Source organism: Copidosoma floridanum, unplaced genomic scaffold (genome assembly GCF_036245765.1).
Source record: "Copidosoma floridanum isolate Cflo_tuat_1 unplaced genomic scaffold, Cflo_Japanese_pri ptg000014l, whole genome shotgun sequence".
NCBI lineage: Eukaryota > Metazoa > Arthropoda > Insecta > Hymenoptera > Encyrtidae > Copidosoma > Copidosoma floridanum.
In genome coordinates, this window is record NW_028321891.1 from 9408712 (window position 1) to 9433613 (window position 24902).

General features: G+C 47.1%; 2 protein-coding genes across 2 annotated transcripts in view; both read right to left on the reverse strand.

The window, feature by feature from the left end:
- LOC106635902 (discoidin domain-containing receptor tyrosine kinase B) overlaps positions 1-24902 on the reverse strand; it is a 155339-nt gene that overhangs the window by 117236 nt on the left and 13201 nt on the right. The gene's annotated exons all lie outside the window — the stretch shown is intronic.
- Positions 9808-11117, reverse strand: LOC149374774 (uncharacterized). Its single transcript, XM_089592136.1, has 3 exons — positions 10567-11117; positions 9959-10446; positions 9808-9860 (listed from the first exon to the last, which is right to left on the reverse strand). The coding sequence occupies exons 1-3, from the start codon at positions 11115-11117 to the stop codon at positions 9808-9810; spliced, it is 1092 nt and encodes a 363-aa protein (XP_089448262.1).

Consider the following 24902-nt stretch of genomic DNA (forward strand, 5'->3'; position numbering starts at 1 on the left):
AAGTTCATACATTTGTTGGATTATTTAAAAAAGTGACGTAACTACTGAGTCTTTTCGATGAAAAATGCCGCGAGTCCAGTCAAAATAGTCCGACGTTTCACTAATCTTGTAAAACGACATCGTAAAAAATATACTTTGCTATTAATTATTTAAACAAACATATAAAGACTTAGAGACTTGTTTCTGTCGAATTCTTTCTCACTTGAAGTACAAAGAATTTTTCGGGCTTGGCTTAACTTTCCCAGTTTGTACACTTAGTGGAACGTTGATCTGCTCAAGACCCTACTATAGAACAGTGCCTCGCGCCGTAGTTCCACAATAGGGTTAGGGACAGATCGACGTTCCACTGACTGTACCTACACATCGCAATATCTTACTACGAATAACATGAACAAGGGAAATTTTGCTACTGATCAGATGGCTACACTAATTTTTGGAATTTGTATTATAAAAATTATATATTTGATACAAAAGATGTCAAGGAGATATAATTATCCTTTTTTTTTTTTAATGGTATCTCGATTGGTACAATAAAATAAAATTACAAAGCCGAGCTCAAGTCGCAAAATATACTAGCGAAAAATTTTCTCTTGTGATACTTACAAATCGAGGCTCTAAATATTAATAAGTACGTTGTGCCCTCGAAAAATTAAATAGTTTACAACGTTAATAAGTAAGTGTACTTTAATTATAGTTAAATCAAGACCATCAAGTAAATACGCTGATACACTTATAAATAAGGCGTAAGCACGCGGGCACGCTTTTGTGCGTCTCTATATACTCGTTGCTCGCTCGGTGGTTATCGAAGTTTAAGTTGGATTTGCCATTTGATTGCCAAAAAATGCCTTTAAAACAAACATCATGGTAACGCGTGCAAATGTTTAGTTGTATGGACTGATGTAAATTAAATTTTCGAGTTTTTCAGTAAAAAAACAAGGCTTATATTTTTATAAAGCTCCTATTATACGAGTAAGTATAACTTGAAAAAAAAAATTCAGGGAGCTCGAACAATTATTCCCTTCCATTCAACGCGCAACTTTGCTGTTTACTCGCATCCCCTGCTCTCTGCACCCTTGAACACACCCTATACCCGATGCCTATTTTCCAGCCGATAAACGCACTCGCTCTCTTCGAACAAATGCAACGCTGCAGTACAGGACAAAAAAAAAAAAAAAAAAGAGGCACAAGGGGTAAATAAAAGCGAGGGCGAAAAGAGCTTCGCCAGCAACATAGCGCGATGCACTTTTGTGATTTCTGATCAAAGGTCATAATTCGCGGAGGAGGGGGGGGGGAGCAGCGAGAGCAATCAAGCCCGGGAGAGTTTCTATTGTTTTCCTCTCACTTGACTACATTAACGTGCAAGTGGACGAGGCAGTGGCCATACATGTGTATAGGCCTTCCCGCTTGTGTGAGCAAACGGTGTGTTTGCTCTTTAATCAGGGACGGGGGGGGGCTGACCCTCTCTGTTTAAGGCCAAACATCACGACGGACGGGCCTGTGACTAACGTTTTGGACCCTCCTGCAGGGGACGGAAGAGCGAGTTTGGGGAGAGAGGCTCTGGCGTCAATTAGCACACGCCTGCAGAGAGAGAGAGAGACCACAAATATTTGACTCGTGAGTAATTTTGTAACTTTGAGCTTCGGCATGTTGTTTGCCGCACTTGGGGAAAGCTGTCGACCGCGAAACTTAATACGCAAACACGGAGCTTGCGACGATTTAATTGCATAGAGTACACCCATCGAAAAGTGGACAAAAGATCTCGTCCCACAGGACAGAGGAAAAAATAAGTCTCGTCGCCCGATCCGCAGAAACAGCAAAGTAAATCTCATCCATAGACAGCTTTTCCATGCGGATGAGCATTCCATTTCACTCTTGGCGTTACTGCTGCATATAATATTAGTATTGTATTATTTTACTAGATGTATGACCATACGATTGACAAACAGGTTCTCCCCGCGAGGTGAGTCACGATTCCATATCAAACATTATATGCAGCAGCATCCGTGCGTTTTGTGCGGAAAAAAAAAAATCCCCGCAGGCAGTAATGTCAAGTGTCCTCGGTCCCACCCACCTACACGTAGAATATACGTCAGCTGGATATCTCTTTATCGTCGTTTCGAGTCACTGCTGTCGTACCTTTCGTCTTTACTCCGCCATGTCGTGTCACTGTTTAACGATCCCATACCGATAGGGAGTGTCCGTCCTTTGCTCCTCTCCCCGCCGCATGCACGATTTGTATCGCGGAGGAAACGCATATATAGCCCCCCCAACAACCGGCCCAAAGAGTTTCGAAAGTTTTCCCCCGCGACTGTGAGCTGGATCGAGAGATAACGTGCGTCTCTTTGGCTCTCGGCGACTCATTTGCCGCGGATTAGGAGGCTTGGGACAAACTTGACCTGGATTGGCCGTGCCTCTCGGCACACGGACATTCATGTATAAGCTTATACCTCAGCAGAAAATTCAACCTCAGACTAGCACCCACGTCTACCCCCGTCGATAAATCAAAATACATTCGAGGTGGAATGACACGCAAACTTACATCCTTGGATGGAAAAAAAAAAAAAGTAGGAATTGTGCTCCTGCAGCAGTAGAGGACGAGTAAAGTTCAAAGTGGGAGGAGGAGAAGGTCGAAGGTGGTGCACGAACACGCGCGCGCCCCCCCGTAAGCCGTTAATAATGGGAGGTGCATAAATCAAGGTCCATTCAGCGTCTTTATTGCTCTATTAAATAGGACAGCTGCTTCTCTCTCGTTATACGACGACACTCATGCTGCAGTTGCCCACCCGTCGTTCCTTCTTCTTCTTCTCTCGTGCTGATGGCCATGCGACTTTTTCAATTGTCATTGCTCTTTTCCAACATGTTTGCCCTGTCCCTCTCTCTTATCGTTGGACCGACATTTCACTTGGTCGTCCAATGTTTCGCCTGTAACGTTGCGAGCTTTGGATTTGCAAAAGCAACCGAGAGAGATACGTATCGCTTACGCAATGATGCCTGTACAAGGAGCGTATGCGTGACGGAACTATTTGACGTGGGGGCATCGTCGCCTCGAGATAACAATGTATGTGCCGTTGAAAACTTTTTTTTTTTTGTTTTGCCCTCTCTCCGAGGTGCGGATGTTGACTCTCGAGCGGGATTTCAAGGCTTATTCGGTGGAGAATTAGCTATTGTTCGTCAAGAGGAGCTCACCTATTTGCCGAAGGAGCGCGATTTGGGGAACGAGATTGTACCATTGTATATACGGATGTCGGGAAAAGCACTTCCTTCTCGCTTTCTTCCGTCCAACGACATCCAATGTAATAACGCGTTGGTATCCGCGCTACACGATCCTCATACCGATCACCGAGTTTATATTATCGCGATACCGATAGTGCACCGATTATACCAAACAAAAACGGAGAGTTGGCAATAATTGGTTTCGCGTCCTGCCCCCGGATTGAATTTCAAATTCGCGGAGACTACGCGATATCCAAAAATAGTCCATAAAAATGTACAGTGTATTGGCAATCAAGTATCTGCTGCATAAATACGTATATGCGAAGCTACATTTATTTCGATTCTCTCGCGCGCACATTGTCATTATCAGAAGGTATGAAAGCCAGGAGAGAGAGAGAGAGAGACACGCGTACAGGGTATAGCTTCGCTACATGTAGGTACTTGGTGGATTCAATATTTATTTCGCTCCAACTATAGTTCGTATACGTATATGGGTGAGCGTACGGTGTAAAGGCACGTTATACACGGTGGGCATGGGAGTGTATGCAAGTGTGTAGGTGTCGGCTCGGCGCGCGAGTGATATGCATAATACAAACGCGGAGAGACACCCCAGCCCCGTATCCTATACACACGTCGTTTTAATAAATGAACGACTTTGGGAGTAGTTGGGTATATATCTGCATGGACGGCGATTCACTTCTCTCCGGGGATGTACAATATAGGTAGTATTCTCGCTTTTCTCTCGCTCCACGGATCGATTTTCCCACAACTCGCTTTGTAATTACATTTTTCTCGTTAAAGGTATACACCTATCGGGTGCGTAGGTGTGTATAATTATATTTACCGGGATTAATTCTTTCAGGGCCTTATTTTCACGTTCGAGCGGCGCCCCTTTGACGTTCGAGTAGGGCTCGTTTTCCGGACAATAGAACTAATTTCGGCCGCAGCAGCAGGACTCCGTCCGGCTGGCACGTACACACGTACACCTCGTGTGTGTATGTTACCTATACACGCGCCAGGTCGATCATCGGTGCGTGACCGACACAGGCCGGAACAGATGCGTCGTTAGGGCATAATCCCTGATGCGACGCGACTCGCTTCCAAATGGGACCCCCCAATTCGCGAGACGCCCCGGTTCTGCGTTATTCCCTCCGAGAGAGGGAGAGAAAAGCCAGGACTGATTTTCTCCGCCCGGCCGCGACCGTGAAGTCTGCCTTTGTACCACGGTGGTCCCCCGTTTGTGCGTGTGCCGCTTGCGTGGAGGTATCGCATCAGCTACATTTTCCACAAAAGTATAGGGCCTCGAAAGCGAGATGGCACTTCACGTCGCGCGCCGATGATGACGCCGACGGTTGCACCAAGGGGGGTAGGTACCGCAGGGGTTGTGAATCGCGCGCGAGGGATGGCTCTATCGGTATAAGTAAAAAGCGCGTCAGCCCGTGCTTATACTGCAAAATTTTTCGGGCCGAATTTATGGTTACCGCGTGCGGCTTCTTCTTTTTGGGGGGCTCTCCGTGGTCTCGATTTTCCCGCGATCGATCGGTTGGGGCGTCAGGTTGGTGATTAATGCGACGGCGCCGTCCATCGTTGATTATTGCCCCTCGCGGAGCTCGGCTTCTTTCTTCTCGATGTCCGTGTAATCTCGACTGGAAATCGATCGGGTTCGCCATCATCCCGTGCCTTGGGGAAAAGACAGGGTGGGGCTTATACTCCTGCGAGACTGGAATTACACCATGACCCGTCGATGAGAACTCACACAGAGATCGAGCAGGTGGCGTAGGAAAAAATGTGTTTTTTTTTTCTTTATTTTTTCATTAATGGGACTGCTGATGATGCTAGGGCCGTTTTTTTTTCTTCGTTCCGATTATGGACTAGAGAGGACCATCGTATTGGGTCGGCGTGGAAAATTACTACCGTCGAGTATCGGGATTGTTGCGTCGGAGCGATGAAAATCAATTATTCATCGAGGCACAAAGGCTCACACGGGGGTGCACAACTCAACTCTATCCACGCGTTTGTGTAACAAAGTCTGAGGCACCGACTGCTCGAGAATATTATTCACACAGCTCGTGGTATACATATGTAATACAATACCGGGCATTTTGCACTCCTTTCTCGCTTCGTTGGTGCGCGTACACCATACTACACGCTAGTAAAATTTATGTAACCGTTAACTGGATGCTATGCAGGTCATGGTATTACGTAAGATGCTTTGTAGGATGGAAATGTACGTTAACTGTGTTGATTTGATTCTTCGTTACAAACGTTTTTGAATTACAAAAAAAAGATGCTGGAACACCTGCTACCGTGTTGTGATGTTTTTTTTTTCTTGTATATTTTGTATCAATTATTTACTTTGCTACAATTGACGATGCACTATCACAGTGAGGTATTTCGAACCGACTTGTGCATAATTCAGTAAGTCTTGTTATGCACCTGTTGGACTGTCAAGCTCGACGACTATCGTACAGTACTGGGAAGGATATCATAAGACGTCTTTGAGAAGAGTAATAGATTTTCAAGATACGCATCAGCTCTCAAAGACGATCGTTAATGACCAAAAAAAAAAAAAAAAGAAAAAAAAATCCATAAAAGAAGTAACGACGGAGGGAAGAAAAGAAAGTCTCAGATCGGCAGTATGAGGTACACGCGGAGGTTTGTTCCAAGAACGTCCGAAGCATCGTGTTCCCTCGATTCTTCTTCTTCGGACCCACTCCCCGCGGCTAGTCACAAAGTCAGCGGCTTTCGGCACTCCGGTCATCCCTCTTCTTTTTCTCCTTTCATCTTTTCTCCGTTAAAACTCCACCACCCAGGAGAAAGAGAGCGCAGGTCGAAAAATTACGAAGGGTTGCTCGAAACAACAACAACAGCAGGAAAATACCTACACCCCGTAGCAGTCCTTGATGGGCCGAAAGACCACGGAGGTCCCAAGGAGAGAACAGGCCCGACTCGTGCACAACACTTACGACGGTGGACCAGCAAAGAAAGAAAAAAAAAAAAAAAAGGGAAGGCCAGAAGGACATTGTTACATGCATATACACACGTACATGTACAGCCGAGCTTGCGTTACGAATCGCGCACGCTGTGAATTAATAAGCCCGTTCTTCTCTCCCGTCCCATGCACACATGACCCGGGCATCTCTGTGGTGCAAAAAAAAGGAGAGAACACGTCACCCGGAGTGTGCGTGTACAATAGATTGTACACGTACGTGAGAGAGGAGAGAGCCAGGAAAAATGCATGCAAGCCCAGCAGGGATGTCGAATGGAGCAGTAGGGCGTGCATAATGCGGGCCAGCTGAGAGGGAGCGCATCCCCCCCTCGGTATACCTTTACCGGTCCTGCATGCATATATACGGTGTGTATGTATATACATGGGTAGCCCGAGGGAGGTCGCAGTCGCGCGACTTGGCTGCCGTTGTCCTCGCCGTCCTCGTGCGCCTATTGTATAATACATGTACCGGGAGACACTCGCTCCGGGTGTGTGTATATACATGCGATTCCTAAAGGGAGCAGAGCCCAATGTGACTATGTGAGTGCACGACTGACTCTCCATGTTCGTATATAGGTACAAGGTACATCAAGTAGTGTTATGCATGTCTCGCTGTGTACTTATATTTGTAAGCCACTTTGGCTCCCGATCTCGATGCTTCGGGTACCGTACTGACCTCCGACCGTTTTTGAGCACGTGCGGATGGGGGGTGCGCTGCGTTTTTTTAAGCGATACGCTTGCATATTGTTTCTTCTTTTACTTCATTCGCTTCGTCAAGTTGGAAGTTTTTTTTTTTTTTTTTTTTTTTTTTATCGTTGGGCTCGATGAATTGGGGAGAGAAGGGATGAGCTGCTGTCAACTAATCATATCTTTGTATTATTCGGTCGTTCAATGGTAGGGTTTCGTTACAGATTATCCGTAAGGGTTGCAGGTTGGGTTCAAAACTTTTGCTATTTCACCCATAATATCAATAATAGTACTTTTTGTTCATTTGACACGCGCAAGTTGCACTGCTTTGATCGGTATAAGCAAGTAGTTCCTATAACATAAGTAAAATTACAATCCAGTATCAACAAGTTCTAACAGTTATACTGTACAAATAATAATAATAAAACGTACGCAAAGTATAACACAACGGGGGCACATAAGGAACCAACTCGCATACAGGGTTAACAATGCGTGTGTCACGCAAGTGGATTAGTCGGGCCATCTCTATCGCCCTTGTAGAATTGAAAAAAAAAAAAAAAAGTAACTCGCCAGAGAGCGTCCCCGTTGTCTCTGCATCAGCACCCTTGATCCGATTCCCCCGTATCCTGCTCCTCTCAACGTTTCATTCACGCTTCTCGTAGTGGCAAAGAGCCACGGCGATGATTTTAATCGCACCTCTGCCTCGCTCCCTTTTTCTCACTTTTAAATCGGATCCGATTAGAGGGTCAGGGCCGGTCGGTCGGTTGTTACGTGAATTACCGTATTATCATAATCCGGCAAAAATCAGCGAGCAGCCTAACACCCGGGGACCGCCAACCGCGTGGCTGCAGGGAAACGACGGGGCGCTGCTCCATTATATACGGGCTCTTTTTTAGCGAAGGAGCTGCAGTACGATGGAACCGGCTACTTTGCGCGAGAGCTATAGTGTTACGTATACGTATTTGCAGCTCGAGGCGCGTCATTGGGAGAGAAAAAAAGAAACAACTGTGTATAATTATATACTTATTGCGAGAGAGCGGTCTCCCGCGGTGTGCGCTCTCTGGAGGCTAATAAGCCCTGTTGGTACACGGTTGTCGCTTGCTGTAGGGCTGTTCTGCAGATTAAAGCTGATGTTTTCGTAGGTGAAATCAAACGAATCTTTTTCTTTTTTTTTTTTTTTTTTTTTCGATATTGTTCAGTCCTAACACTGGTGATTGTTATGGTAAATTTCTTATAGAACCGATCTTGCTTAATCCCTAGCACGAGATGATGAATGGCGTCCAATGTGAGGAGGATTCAACAGGAAAGGGTAAGGGCTGTTTTTTAAACCACGTTGAACTCACGTATACTTATCTTGTCTTGATTTTTGAATGTGCAGAGTATAAGTTTGGACTTGTAATCCGAGGTACTTTGAAATAGATTTGTCAGAGTGTGTACCACGCCGATATAAAAACTAACGCGTTGATGCGTGGATGTTATTTTATTATTTAAAAAATGAATATCTCTGGTACATTGGCTTGTACGGCAAAAATAAAAAGTCAATCTCCGAAGCGATTCGACTGCACGTGACATCAAAGTCCCACGCGTGTCTCACCTCGACCATTTCTAATATATTTACAGCTGCGGGAAGGTGCGAAAGTAATACATCACCCTCGATCGGGCATCAAATTAATCCCCGAGAAAAGTCAACGCGCGTGCGAGATCGATTCGTGAATTAACCGACTCCTACGGACAGTATATATTATACGGACCGACTGTGTTGAAAGAAAAAAAAAACGAGAGAATTTGAATTTAACAGGATTTATTCATGCCAAGGGTGGTAGACACCCGTATGGCAAAAGCAAGTTTACATGGCATACATCGTATAATTATTAATAGTAAACATTAAATTTAAATCTAGATCACAAGAAATCGCAAGAACGCCATCATTAACAGCATTTACAATATTTACATCAGCAATACAAAGCATTATGAACTCTTAAGTGTATGGTATCGCTACAATATACATCTTAGTTTACAAAGTTATAACTTCACGACGCAGGGATAGTGACAATACAAATCATGAGTATCGGACAAAAGGACAACGAAAACGAAGAGCTATATAATTTGCTGTTTTGCGCTAGATAACTGCTTACGTACTCCTATTTTGCTCAAACAGATAGTTGTAATATGCCAACTTAAATGATCCAAGCGAGTCTCGCAGTCGGATAGTTGGTGGGATTGAATCCCACAACTTCATTGCTCGCTGGGAAAAAGATAGAGCATAAATATTTAAATAAGCGCGTGGAATATTAAAACCCGACTGCGGGAGGCGCTCTGATCTTCGCAGTTCCTGATCTGCCGGCGGGAAAACTTCATATAGATACCTAGGCTCCTGCGTGGTAAGTGTCTTGTACGTGGTTACAGCCAAAAAATAGTCACGCCTAACGCTCGGTCGCAACCACCCCAGCTTCACATAATATTTTTGCAGCGATGCATCGCGTCTGAGGTTAAATATAAATCTTACAACTGTGTTTGCAAGTCGATCCAATTTCACAGAGAGATAACCTGATAAGCCCCCATACACCAAGCATGCGTAATCAAAATGCGGTATGATGAGGGTGGACGCGAGCATCGCTTTAAAAGAGCTAGATAGGAGTCTCGCCCGATATCGCAACCGATACAGCACCCCGTGCACTCGCGAACACACAGAACCCACATGCGCATTCCAGCTAAGATCGTCGGTTAGCCAAACGCCAAGTGTCTTAACCTTTTTGACCAATGGCACCGTCCGACCACCAGCCATGAGGGGCGGAAGGTCCGTCGCATCCACGCGCATAAGGGTCTGACATGTACCTGCCAGGATCGCATATAACTTTCCATAGTTAAATTGGAGCCCACACGCATCTGCCCAATGTACAACCCTTTCTATATCTTCATTAAATTGTTGGATGGTTTGCACCAACTCCGCTGGCTTGCATGATAAATAAAGCTGCAAATCATCAGCAAAAAGTACCCCAGTTGCATAAAAGAGTACACTGAGTATTTTGTCGATGAAAATTAGAAAAAGCAGCGGTCCCGTGGACGAACCTTGCGGTATGCCCGATGTTGACGTGAGAAACTCTGAGCGTCCGCCACCCGATCCAACCACTGACTGTGTACGACCCGATAAGTAACTAAAAAACCAGCGGAGCGTATCCTCATCAAATCCTAGGCGGCTCATAGCTCGCAAAAGCACTGTATGGTTAACTGTATCGAAGGCTCGACGAAAATCAAACAGGACGAGTATAGTGACCCTACCCGCTTCCATCCCAGCACGTATATCATCCGTCAGCTTCAGCAGGGCCGTCTGTGTCCCTCTATTCTTTCGAAACCCGGACTGCATTTGTGAAAGCAAATTGTTACCCTCCAAAAACTCCGCCACTCTATTTGCGATCAATTTATCGAAAACCTTCGCAAAATGTGGCAAGTTCGCCACCGGCCGAAAATCGCCCGGGACCTGAGGATCAGTCACCTTGGGCAAAGGAACGATAATCGACTGACGCCACTCCGACGGGTAAGTGTTGCTAGCGATGGACCTGTTGAATATATCGGTTAGAAACGGCACGATAATTCGTAATGATGACCGAAAGTAAGTCAATGACAGCCCATCTAGACTACAACCCCGAGTACTTTCCAAGCACCCAGCGAAGGCTTGCCTAACCTCGATTTCTGTTGTCGGCAACAAGGCAAAGTAATTCGCACAAATAGGTCTTTCCGCAATTATGTTCTCGAGAACCTCGGTTGTAGCAGCCGGATGCGCACTGGACACTCGCGAAAAATGGCGAGCCAACTCCTCGAGCCTGTCGTCGGAAATCGAAGCACATCCAGCACGACCCACCACCCCATACCGACGCAAAATCGCCCAAGATGCTCCCGGACCGCACGCGCCACGCAGTGCATCCCGCAGATACGTGTCCCTAGCTAGTCTGAGATCATTCTTTACAATACGCCTCTGCTGCCTGTAACGATTTAACAGGGCAACACTTCCCGTTCTCCGCGCCAATCCATAAAGCCGGTCACGCTCGCGGCATTTGGCGCGTAACTCTGCATTAAACCATGGTGCCGGTCGACGTCGCTGCAATCTTGTTACTAAGGGTGCGTGCTGATCTAAGGCCACTCTGAGGGCGGCGGATGAGGCCGCGAGAAATTCATTCACGTCCACAGGGCCCGAGCCTTCCAACCCAGTGGACGGCACGAGACTTGCCATGAAAGCCTCCGGATCGAACTTACTAAAATCGCGGACCCTGTGTCGAGGGACCTCCTTTTGCACCCCAATTGAATAGTCAATATAAATGAAATCGTGCCCGTTTATATATGGAGCGTCAGAAGAAGCCGAAAGTGTCACCCTATCCGCGGAATCAACTAATATCACATCCAGCCAAGTGTTGGAAGAATCGCGATGGTGGGTGGCGCCAAAGGGTACCAGGTGCAGAGCGTACTCCAATATTAAGCCCCTCAAATGTCTCTCAAAGAGAGAGAGAGAGAGAGAGAGAGAGAGAACAGGTGTCGAGAACCAACTCTCTCTCTTTCTCCCTCTCTTTCTTCCCTTCTTCTGTCCCGTGAGTAAAACATCCGTTGGTGCGCTCCGGAGCTCACGAAAGAGAGATAAATCGCGGACTCTCTCTCTCAGCTACTGCGACAAGCACCGTGTGCTCTATATACATGTAGTTTGTACCTCTGCCAGCGGCAGCGCGTTGGAGTATGAAAAAGCCGAGGTTTAGCTCAGCTGGGTGAATTAAGCGGAGAAGAAGAAAAAAAAAAAAAAAAAGAAAAACATCGAGCCTAATGCATTTACGAGTACTCCACTGCTCTCTGTTTTTCTAATTCAATGAGCTCGTATGGGACTCTCTCGGGGAGACGACTTGTCACTCGGATTCGATTGGGGTGACTGCGCTCGGACGGGAAAGTCTTTTTACGCGATTGGCTGCTAGTTCTTGCAGGGTGTGAATGTTCGACGAGTCCGGCTTGCCTAGCTGTTTTCCGTTGGAATGTTATTTTTTGGTGCTCATTGAAATGTATGCTTCGACAATTGGAAACAGTAAGTGTAGTGAAAGTTTTTGTACCTCTATTATTTTTTATTGAAAAAACTTTTTTCATCGAGAGTATAAACACAGTGAAACAATAGTTGTAGGCTCTGCTCTAAAAAATCGGCTTTTATCCTAATCTGTGAGCCCAACTTCCCGCGTAACAACTTTGATAAAACATGACAGGATCGCCGATGGTGTTAAAGTGAAAGAAGCAAAGAAAAAGAAAGTACGGACATCGTGGTGAAAAAACACGGAATATATTGCCTGACAGTCCCATTTCGGGTAAACTTCATACGAAATTGCGTACATCCGCGTGTACTTTTCTTATACTGTGTATCCTATATGTATATACGTAAAAAAGCCAAAAGGAAGAACTTATATCGCAAGTGATGCGATAGAGGACGAAGGTGGTGTAATGAAATCGTCGCTGATTGTCGGTAATCCGATATCACGAGGCGCACCACCACCGCAGCTGCAGAAGGCAAGAGTGTATATTATACCTATATACTCTCTTTCCTCCCGATTCGACCCTCCATCTCCGTAGGGTATATATACATCTGGGAGAGAGAGAGAAAAAAAATATTTTATATCGCTGTACCGGCGTCTGCGCGACCGACATAGCCCCGGATCGATACTGTTATAAAAGCGCGAGCAATAATATCCCTCCTCGGTGGGATATATATATTTATACGTACATCGATACACACGAGGTCCCGTGATTTATATACGCGGAAGATATATATACGGACGCTGGGCCACGTCTTTCCTCCTCTCGGGCAACAGCCGGTTACACATCCATCCCGGGCTTGGTAATAAAATTTTACTTGCACCCACCGCTCCTATGAGTACAACCAAAGGGGGTGGCGTGCTTATACACTCTTTGCCCAATTTCGCGTGATGATTCGCGAGGCTCGTAGCTCGTCTCCTTATAAGCTTCGAGTCGCTCTCGTACACTCGACTCTTTGATTTATTTGCGAGAACGGATTAGCGACAGACAAACACGCGTCTCACTTCTTTTTTTTATTCTCGAGTCTCTCGGATAATCATAATCCAGGGCACTGGCGACGAGCCCCTCGTGTCGAGGAGCACACAATAATCGCATCACAGACCTGCGCATTGTCTACTCTCGCAAAAAAAGAAAAAAAAAAAAAAAAAGGGAGGGTCGTGGCTCGCCATCCATCAGCGAGTCGACGGCCCGAGAATCCAATGACTCCGGGATGACTGTTTGGTTTTCGCGCGCTCGACAAAACCATCCGCAGGGAGGGGGGATGACGAAAAATTCGGTACGGATCGATAATCTAGCTCGATGTAGATGAGAGAAAGACCGATGGGCGGGGGACAAAAAAAAAAAAAAAGCGCTCATTGTCCGATCGTATATAAACGAGAGGTGATACGAGCGATGTACAAGGGGGACTGTATAGGAGAAAAGTCAAGACTAGAGCGGGGAGATCCCCCCCCGATTCGGATACTCCAGCGCCACAAAGAGGGACGAGAGACTTGTGTGTAACTATTCCCTTTTTATTTCGCTGTCTCTGCAGCACATGGGTATACATAATCCAACGAGATCAGGGGATCACCTATACCTATAAATTCTCTGGAGCATTCGTGCGCACGCCGGGGTGGCAAAGGAAAAGGGATGTCTCGTTCGTAGACGCACGAGGCCGCGCGTTGTATGCAGGATAAATATTTTTGTGGCAACACATGGCGCTGTGCCTGGTCAAGTGTACCGCGTGTGCCAATTAGGTATTACGCAAATCGGGTGTGCCCTAATCTTGCGTAAAAACCCGAGTAAGGGAGGGGGGTGAAAAGAAAAAGAGGGACAGGAGCTGTGGTAAAAGGTTGGGAGAGAAAATTCTGCCGCGACTCTTGTCCACCCCCTTGCCTTCAACGTCTTCGATAGAAATCCTTGATCCGGCCACCACCAGGCGTATACGCACGAAAATCGTTACGAGCGAGAGAGCCCTAAACGCCACCGGCAGAGTCCGTCCCGGGGGCAAGGAGCTTGATTTCAGGGGAAAATCCTCGCCTCTCTCTCTCCTTATTTATGTCCTCGAGGCTACTTATTCCCTTTCTCCTCCCCTTTCCTTTCCGTATATACTCTGTACATGTGGTGTAGTAATAACGATATGTGTGTGGAGGGTACATACGGTCGATCGACTCTCTCTTTCTTCTCCTGCACCATTGGCCGGCAAAGTTGAGCCGCCAGATTGTGCTCCGCAGCAGCGAGCCGACTTTATTAAGGGCTGCACGGGCCGTACCGTATGTGCGTTTATGGGGCTAATTCATGCGGGAGTCGTTTTGATGCGGTTATACGCCTCCTCCTCGTATATACGTATAGACGCGGGGGTGGATTTGTAGTGGTTAGGGTGTACAAACCACGCGTGTGTACATACATAATCCAGAGAAAAGTATACACACGCGTAGAGGCCAATTTTTATTACTCGGGATGTATAATATATCGAATGGCCTGCTCCGATGTATAATACTCCATCACGCAGTTGTGCGCCTCGTTGTAATCCCTCCCGCAAGATTGATCTCTACCTATTCGTTTATTCTTCGTATGTATCTTTTCCTTGCCAACAAAACGATATTATGTGCGCTTATACTCGATATTTTTCTTATTCAGGGATATTCAATCTATCCAACGCGTGTGTGTGTGTGTGTGGGGGGGGGAATCAAATATTAAAGAGGCACGCGTACGCAAAGGGACCTGAAAAATACAAAACCCACTGTGTATACGTATACGTTCCGCGAAGGTGAACTCCACTGTTACCCTGACTTCCCGAACAGCCGTACCGATTACGCGTGATGCATTTTTTACGAGTCCGCCTCTTCCCTTCGACAAAACACCACCGTACAGGCCAGCTCTATCTCTTTTTTCTGTACAAGTATACATACACGGGCATCCCCCCTCGACTACATCTACATGCTGCTTCTTTCTTAGAGCTACGTGTGTTGCGTCCACCAAGTACGAGGGGGACATCCCACCGCAATCGATACAAGTCAGTGAGAGAGAGACTTGCGCGTGTCGTGGTGGTAGTAGCGTTCATTATTACATCCACCTTCTGCTCCTCCCACCGAACCCTATATAGCTATTATCTCTTATTTTCCGTGCAGGACAGAAGAGCCCCTGAACGATCGCGAGTTCGAGTACAGCGATCGGTGCCGATAGTGTGTACACCCTTACCGATCAACGCGAAGGTCACGATTTAGAGGCGAGAGAGAGAGCTACAAAGGAATTTTGAAGATGAAAGCCCGGTGCGCCGACCCCTTTGAGGGGCAATTACTACACATATTAGTCCTTCCTTGGACTATACGCTGACGATCAACTACTGCTCCGCGTCGTGTTTTCTCCGTCTCCTCTCCCTCTTTACGTACGCCATTACTGCTGTGCTATACGAGCTCACGGTCTTTTTACGAGTGCTACACTCCCCCCCCTCCCCCTTTTCTCTAGTACAAATCCATTTTGCGCGAGCAAAACGAAATCACGACATTGTTACCTATACGCCTCGAGTGAGCTTGTAAAAGAGTGAAAAATCGGTATATGTATAATGTGGGGTACGAAGTACATGATTGACCGATCAATCAGGGCGTTTCTAATCGTTATACCACCCGTCGACCGTGCACCCAATGCCGGGCAGCGTGATAATACCTGCATATATACAGACAATCGCTCGAATCATTGTTTCGCGCGCGCGCGGGCACACCAAGATATATATATATATATATGTATATATATACACGATTAATTGTGGCTAACCAGATAATCGTGACCGAGAAAACGCTGCCGGTATACCTAGTGCACCAGCTCTCGTTTTTCCTATACATTTATGTACGTGTGCCAGTGGAGCCGCGGGTTTTCGATCAACCGGTTGGCATACAAGGCGTCTCTCGCGTGTGCACCGGTAGCGCTCGGGAGCGATTTCCTTTTTTTTTTTTTTTCCCAACAGGTTGCGAAAACCCGGGGCATATCGGTAGACCCTATCTCTGCGGAGAGTCGGCGTTCGGTGCTTATTGCACGTGTGCGTGGAATATATACATGTATACGTATAATTTTTTAATTGCCGGAATCGAGAACGCTATCGGTAGAGATCGGAGAGTTTGTTATACGCGCGATTTATGCTCACCTTTGAAAGTGCACGCGCGCGTGTGCGCCGAGTTCAAGGATAGATCGCTCGGATAGATTGAGATGATGCTCACCTGGAACAGAGAAGAAAAACACGTGCTTGGTTAGTCGGGGAAAAAATCTTGGATTGAAAATCACGCGCTCGCATACAGCTCGGTGGGAATTTACGTAAATGTAAAGAGAAGAAAAAAAATATCCTGATGTAGGAGGGAGTCCTTGGTAATTACAAGAGTTAAAATATATCCTTTTCAGCTATCCTCAGTTTCATCGAAAATAATCGGCGCTATCCACCTTTTTCGTCTTGTTCCACACACCCAAACTCAAAGGCGTTCCCCTCAACCTCGTGCTCTCTCGGGTGTACGTGCCGCGCACGCGGCGGATGATCGTAATGGGATTAATAAAGCCCGATTCCGCGTTTAATCCGAGAAATGTAATGGGACAGGAGAGAAAGGAGGCAGGCACGCGCTCCCCATCCGAAAGGGAAGGCTCACGTAGGGACGAATGGCCCGACAATTTCCTACGGGGCTTTAATTGCATGTACGCGCGAGTCCCGAGTCCCACCCATATATATATATAGGACAGAGACGGAGGAAATTACAGAGCCTCGCTCCTGCTGCTGCAGCGGAGGAGGCACTTTTCTCTCCTCCACCCCCTTTTTTTTTTACACCCGGATATCTTTCCTTTTCTTAGTTACTTCGACTCTCGGCGCACTTTCTGCGTTCGGAGGAACACGAGTGGAATGAAAAAATACCCGCTCTCGCCTTTGATCCCCCCCCCCTCTGTAGTTTGAACGGCCGGCTTTCAAGGAAATGAACGCCCTTCGATTTCCTCGGCTATCTATTTTTCCGACGCCCGATAAATCGCGCCCGGCTCTTATTGGATTATCAAAAAGTCCTCCCTCGGTGGAAAACAACCCTCCCGTGGAATAACAACATCGTCCCCACCCCCCTCCCCACTCGTGGATAAAACGCGCCAAGAGCCGCGTCCTTGTACCAGCCGGCATCTGTGGACGTCCCTGTGTACCGAAAGGGAGACGGCATGTCAGCCCGGAGTAACAAAAATGTCACCGCTCCGCGACAGGCCGAACAATCGTATATACCTTCGGCTCGAAAGAAGGGTATGCGCGCTATGTGTATCGCGTTACGGGTCTCTACTCGACACATTTGCGCGCTCGAATGGGAAAAACTGTTGCCACGGGCTTACTTCTTTAAATGCACGATACGAACCGGAGATGGAGAGCGAGTCAACGTCTATACCAGATTAGATGATCGGGGTATGAAAGGGGATGGCTCCACCCTTTTTTTTTTTTTTTTTTGCTCTCCCCCTTTGGGCGGTTAATTGAATTTCCCTCCAGTCGTCGACTTCGATCGAACGGATAGGGAGAAGACGCTCGTGACTGACGTCTGTGTATCGTGAGCGCCGCGTGTCTCTCCTCCTCCTCCTTGTGTGCGCGATCGACTAGTCAGATATTAACGCTCGATGCCTCGGATTTTTCAGCTCCGGCGTACCCACGTATACGTATGACTGACGTGAACGAGCTTTCGTACGGGTATTATCTGCACACACCTATTTTGGAATCGCTCGCGCGGAATCGAGAGAGCGTTTAGCTCGCTTGGCTCGCCGGTGCGTTTGTTTCGATGTTTTTGCTTGAAATTTTGCCAAGTCGCGCGTGACGGAGTGCCTTGTTTTTTTCGCGGCAATGGAAATTGATACGCGAAATTTGCCAATGGTATACACATTGAGAGCCAGGCTGTGGTACGAAAACATGAAAGCGTATAATCCGACTGACGGGATAATCCAGTGGTGACTCGTCGAGAGGAGGGAAAGGAAGAAGATGAAGGCACGTTTTCAGGTACACGCGGCACATCTGTCTCCAAGAGTCTCGCGCGGATGTGCTTAATGGCTTGGAGGGGGCGAAGGCGATATACCCGGAGGAAAAGGTGCCTTTTTGTATCTTGGTTATTCTCCCCTTCGGAAGGAGGTTTTCTCACGAAGGGATGATCGCCTTAAGGACCAAACGCTTTAAATCCAGCTGGGATTACGATTTTGGATTTATGACCGGCCGCGATCAAAGATTTATCTATTGTAATTAAAGTGATGACAACATCGGGCTTTTCCGAGTGCGTGGGAAGAGGGAAAAAAAAAGGATCGACTCGGGTCTTGAAAACTTGCTCCTCAGACTGTAAATCACGGGGGATGAGAGAGTGTATACTCGAGTGATAAACCGGCACGATGAGTCCTGTGGAGTAATCGATTGTAGTTGACAAATAATTGTCTCAAGACAAAACATCCTGATCAGTCAAAGTGCAATCTTATTTCTCGCGAGTGCATCGGCAATGAACGTCCTGCGTGATATCGGGATCAACGTACACTACGGGACAAAAGCAACATACGGCACGAAATAGCTGTAGAATGTCCTCTCCCTCGTGTCCTTATTCAACGCACGCACGTATAGCTCTTGGCTCTCGTACAAAGAGCATCCCTCGAGCGTGCATGGTACTACTCAACAAACGCAGGGCCAAATCTCGGCATCAGCCGGTGGGCATATTTACACACACGCACTGGTTTTATAGCGCACTCGTGTAAGTATATAATAATGGTACACGGACGCACCTCCTGTTAAAAGGGAAGGGAGAGAGAGAGAGAAAAAAAATCGAGGTCAAATGTCACCTAAATCCTCGAATGGAGCGAGGATAATCCGCTCCTCTTATATACACACCGCTCTTCTCTTTCTTTATCGCTCTCCCTCCTCCCTTCGGTGCGCGTAATTTCGCGTCTCGGCCCCGAAGAGAGAACGGCGTCTTTAAGTGGATTCCTCGACGCCAGGGTACATAGGGACGCGTTTTTCTTCCTCTCCACTACTTACTACCACTACCACTGCTGTCGCTAATACTAGTGAAGGTACTTCCTTGCTCTCCGGGCTTCCTTTTTGTTACGCTACGTTGAATATAAAATGTGCATTGTGTGCGTGTGTATACGTGGGTCGGAGAGGGGCTGCCCTTGTACAAGAGCGGGAGCAGCAATAAGCAGGAAAAAGGAAAATGACGGCCAGGCAGCGGAAGGGGCTTCAAAAAAAAAAAAATAATAATAGAGTGTCGGACTGCAGCGATAAACCTGGATTCCTTGGACTGGAAAATTTTGACTCCGACGTACAGTCGCAACTGGAAATGTTAATCTCTGAAATGTTTATTAGACGATCCCGCTGGATCAGAGAGATGCGTGTTTTTAAGGCGCAGAGCTTTAATGCCCCTTGTCGGACAAGGAGACACAATTTTTGTTTGAGACTTTGGCAAATTTAATGGAGATTAGCTTGGATTTCGGCAATTGGAAGCATAAACGGATGCATAATTTTTTGACAACTCACGCTTGATCCGGCCCAAAGTGACTCGGTGGTAGCGCACTCGAGAGGGGGGGAAAAAAAGTACCGCCATAAACACCCGAAAAGCAGCTGACCACGCAAATATATACTCTGCTCCGGGGCCAGATACGAACGCGTAAAAAAACGAGCGTACGCGCTCTCTCTCCCTTACGTATGCATATGGAGATAAATTCCGGATCCATCAAAACCTCGGAGCTTAAAAGCAAAGCCAAGGAGTAAAAACAAAGGCGACAACGGAGGAATGCACGCGCGTCCGGATTATCTCGCGGCACTGTCTCTCCCCCTTCCGCGGGAGTGTATTCATACATGCATTTGCACACGAGCATTGTCGCGATAATCCGTGAATTATGAAGCTCGTACTTTACCGATTTCGATGCCGCCGCGGAGCCAACCGCGAGAGATAAGATTGCGGCTCCGCTGTTTATTTTCCACGCAAACGAGACCCCCACGCCAGAGGTCAATTGGAAAGTCCTCCCCGTCGTCCTCTTTTGACTACAATCTCCCTGCTCGGGTACAAGTGTATGATTGACCCGCGTGTATCGCTGGACAGGGGCGATAGCTGGCCTACGTGTAAGATGGGCCGAGATGTTATTCGCGCGCTCAACGGAACCCCTTGATCTTGTCCACTTACGGGCCGTTAAACAATTAACTCTGGGGAGGAAAAAAAGGCAGGCTCGTACGGCGTCAAAAACAAGCGGCTGCGTAAATCTTTCGAAACGTAACGAGTCGGTATGACGAGGACGATTATCTTAAATCACGCGTATACGCTCTCTTTCCCGAAGGCGCGAGAGGATGGGGAAGAAAGGGGGAGGCTGGAGGCAGTAAAAGTGTAGGCATGGCCATTAAACGGTGTAAGGCCGCCAAAGAGAGAGAGAGAGAGCATCAGGACAACACTGCACGTGTGGGCCATAATACCCCGAGCGCTTCGGCGTCAATTAGCGCGAGCTTGCAAGCTCTCTCTCTCTCTTGGTGGAAAAAAAAAAAAAAAAAAAAAAATTAGAGCTGCGGGTGAGCGTGGTTGTCGTAGGAGGGATAATTAGGAGCCAAAAGAGAGCCGGGGACGTACAATGGGCTGACGAGGCTGCAGGGCGAATAATGAAATACGCAACGAAGCTCTTTTTTTTACTGTTCGTGTAGGTTTTACGCTTTTTTTTTTTTTTTTTTTTTTTCTGCACTATAGAGGGACAGCTGCAATGGACTGTGCGTGTGGACACCTTTGTGGCTCGTTGGGCCGCCCAGTGACAATTGTGTCTCCCTGCAACGACGATTGGGATTACGCCCGTTTTTTTTTTCATCCTCTTGTTTTCGGCTCATCCGTGTTTTTTCGTTGTACACGCTACGGGGCTGTTTTGCCACTCCAACGAAACTACTGCCAACTGACAACGGCGAGCACCGATAAATTTTGTTAATTAACGTGCCTCATATTATTTATGTATTTTCTTGTCCCTTGGACTGTGTCGCAAGACAACCCCGATGAGCCGATCGTCTTGAAACTTTGAAAAAAATTGTTCAGAGTAGCCCATCAAAGTCCCCTCTCTTCCTACGGAGCCCTTGAAAAACAAAAAAAAAAAGAAAAAAGAAAAAGAATTTAACAAGCCCAGTGAGCTCCGTTTTCCAAACAAAAGCTCCAGGAGAGTAGAAGCCCCATTCAGAGAAATCAGCGGAGCCCCCTCTTTATCAAACTTCACGGTCGTACAAACATATAGCAACTTTTTCGCTTTCGTTTTTTTTTTTTTTTTTTCCTTCTCTATCTCTTCTCCCCCATCCGGCCACAAGCCTCCGCACGCGCCACCCGAATCCCATCGGACATCAGTAGCCTCCTCTCTACACTCCTATACGCCCTGTATCCACGTGAATGTCCGCTCATCATCGGGCTCTCGACCCTTTTTTTTTTTTTTTTTTTTTTTTTTATTTCCCTGCTCCCGCTTTCTCTATCTCCACGCGCGCATCTACACGCGTATCCCCCCCACACGTGCACGCGCTCGGATAGAGACGAGAGAAGAAAGGAAGAAACGTCCTTCGTGTGTCTATGGATCCTCGTGCTTTTTCACGCTACCGCCGCTACGATGGGTACAGAGCTGTACCTTAACCACCGCCACGTCGAGAGAGTGGTTACATGGAGCTGTACGTTGTATACGCAATACGGATTCCGAGTATATATTATAGTATAAAAGGGTGGAGGCAACTGCAGGATTTTCGTATGCAAGAACGCGCGTGCGTATACATTTGTGTATCTATGTGGGTACACATTCATGCACGCGATGGTCACACGGACGTGCGCGCGCGTGCCGGGTAAATCGGAGAGAAAAAGGCAGTGGTTGGCTCCAAAAGGGGGTTGCTCGCTGAAAGAAGCCTGGTGCACGATAGGAAGAGAGAGAGATAGAAAAGTCCTCAAAAGGGCACAAAGGACGCCCACATGCATTAAAGAGTAACAATTTTCTCTCTCTTTCTGGTGCTACGTGGGCAACGAGGGAGTCTCTTGATGGTTTACCGCAACCTCTTGTGCTATATCTATACTGCATGTATAGGAGACACCGTTGAGGCTAATATACATACACGTGTCTTTCGAGCGTGGCGTTAGCGAGAGACTCCCGAGGATTTTCCCATTACCCGGTCGTTGTGAATATTTCATGCGATATGATACGTACACGTAGCCTCCTATACCCCGTGCCCACTTGGCGTTTATCAGGACTCTCTGTCTCTGCTGATATGCCCTAAGAGATGCGTGCACTTGTTTTTGTTGTCGCATCCATCCCGTTTGCTGTGGACTAAGACTCGAGGGTGAGGAGCTTCATTTGCAGTTTTTTTTTTTTTTTTCAACAGAAGATGTAGTGACTGGGTATCCGTGAAAGGAAACGCGTTTCCAAGAGTCGCCTGGAAAACGTCGATCAAAGCTCGAGATGATGCTTCCCCGATGTTTGGCTAAGGGACTCTGAGTTTCCGGCTTGGTGGGCTCGAATAGATCCATCCGACGATGAAGAATACAGATGGAAAAGAGATGGAAAGTCACCGAGATGAATATACATTTATGTACGTGGACAAAGGAGTCGAAAGAGTCGCATGATGATGAAAAGCACAATGGAACGATAGGACAGGGTCATCCGGGTGCTGTCGAATTTCATGAGCGGCTGGACACGGCAATTCCGGAATTTAATTGAGAAATGAGGGAAAAAAGGAAGAAAGGCCTACGGAAAAGAGAAAGCCAACCCTTTCGTGCAGCGTACGTATAGTATTGTAGATTGTCGTCGTCATGGCATGCGGGCACAAGAGAGCGTTGAATGGTGCGTCGTGCATAAATTTACCGTTCGGAAAATGGCCCCTGGGGTGGGCAGGAGAGAGCTAATTGATGTAAATACGCCCTTGGCCTCTCCCAGCCGCGTTAATTTTCATTCGGACCTTTTTTTGTTTTTGCAGCAAAACCGCGAGGGCTCCTCCCCCTCCGACGCTCGGCGGATGAATAATACATGCCGACTTTGATTCGACCCTGTCCTCGCATGAATTTCCTCGCTGTATAGCGTCAAACGTCTTTCTCGAGGATTCGGCTCTTTTTATTCCATTTTTTTTCTTTTTTTTTCCTCTCCATCCGATGACCTGTACAGTTTTAATTCCGAGGAAGGACCCGCCGCTGCTTTGAATTGGTAAAATAATCTTCTTACAATGGACGACAAATGAATGGAGTGGACGCGGGCTCGCTCTTGAATGGTGTTATTTCAAAGGGACACGTTTTTTCCTCCACAGTAACCTTCGGAGGCTCCCTGGTTTTACATATTTTAATTCCCTCCGTAACCTCCGTGTTTAAAAAAAAAAGACCCTTATTTAAAGGGGACTCGGGTACAATTTCTTCAGCTGCTGACTGAAACCTCGTTCGCTGCAACCGTATCTAGACCAACTTTTTTCCATCTCGAGAGACAAATCTGTAGAGGCGCAAGCACGCGCCTGAAAGTCTGCCGTGAGCTTCTATACTCTCACCGCTTTAGTTTGCATTACGCTCCTTTTCATTCCTGCAGAAATTTATCAGAAAAAAAAAGAGTGTGGGGGGAGGGGAGTTGGTGAGCGAGCCAAGAGTAAGATTTCATAAGCCGCGGCTTAACCGTGCGCCGAGTCTGGGTGCATAAACTCTGATGCTGTGCACTGTATGCGCCTATTAATTGTGTTCAAGCTCTTGCGAAAAAATAAATCGGAAGAAACAAAAAAAAAAAAAAAAATACGAAAAATAAAGTATCAAACTGCTTCTTAAAACTTACCCCCTTTTTTACATTCGGTACACACGATGCACGCGCTCGTCGGTTTCTATTTAAAGCCCCTCGGCTCCTCCGTTTTCCCTTTCCTTCTCGGCAGATATTATGTGCTCTCTTCAAAGGCCGTAAGAGCACGTGGGAGGGAAAATAAAAGAAACCAAATACGAAAGAGGGCTGCACGCACCCACGGCTATTACCTCGGATGAAAAAAAGGGGAGAGGGGGGAGTAGAGCGCCAGGTAGGACGCACAAGCTGCTCCACGGATTTACGATCGGTTTAGCTCACCCGTACCCTCTCCCCCTCTCGTTGAATCGATTCGGACCGAGGCAAGAGAACTATGGGGGCTGGAGGGGGACTATCTCTCCCTGGCTCGCGTGTACATACGTGGAGTTGGATACAAAAGAGGGTGAGGATCATTGCGAAACGATTTCGATCGGCTACGGGTGCGCAAAGAGCTTCCCAAAGGAGGACCCGATTAGAGAGCTCGTGGCTGATTCATTTCGCGATAATACAGAGTTCAGTGGGTTATCGCGGCCTCCAACAGTTGTGTACAGCAATCAGCCCAGTTATGGTTTTCCGCAGATGTGGGGGACTCATGTTTCTCTCCGCGTGTTTGTTTTGTATTTTATTCACCGTTGCGCTAAGCTGGGCTGCGTTTTCATGCGCAATCAGCGCCAAAGTAATACCTCCAAAAGCAAATTTCCGCTTTTCAATAATACCAAAAGGGGGTGTGATGGGGATGGGTCATAAAGTTCCTTCCAACGAGACGTGAAAACCAATCGGACACACATGCGAGCCGCGAAGCCCCCGGTGGAGCTATCAAAAGCAGACGTAAAAGCGCGGAATAGTTTCGTTTGGATTCCATCGAAAATTCATCCCCCTCCCTCTCTCTTCGGTGGACGCACCCTTCAATGACGGGTATTACCCTTTATGCTCTGACCATGGAAATGTATAATCGCAGTACCTGTGCCAACATCCTGTTATTTATACGACATTGTTGTTCAAACAAAGTCAAAATGGGTGGTACTTTTGTCAAAAATCCCTTGTAGAGACACAATCAACAAACTTTTACTCATCGTCACCCCTGCCCGTTCCAATACACGATTGAACAAAACTTGCAAGGCACGTCCAAGCTGTAAATACAAAAAGAAAAGTTTCATCGCTAAACCACGTCACATAAGACGTGGGTAGAGATGTTAGGACGGGGGGTTGGGGCATTACA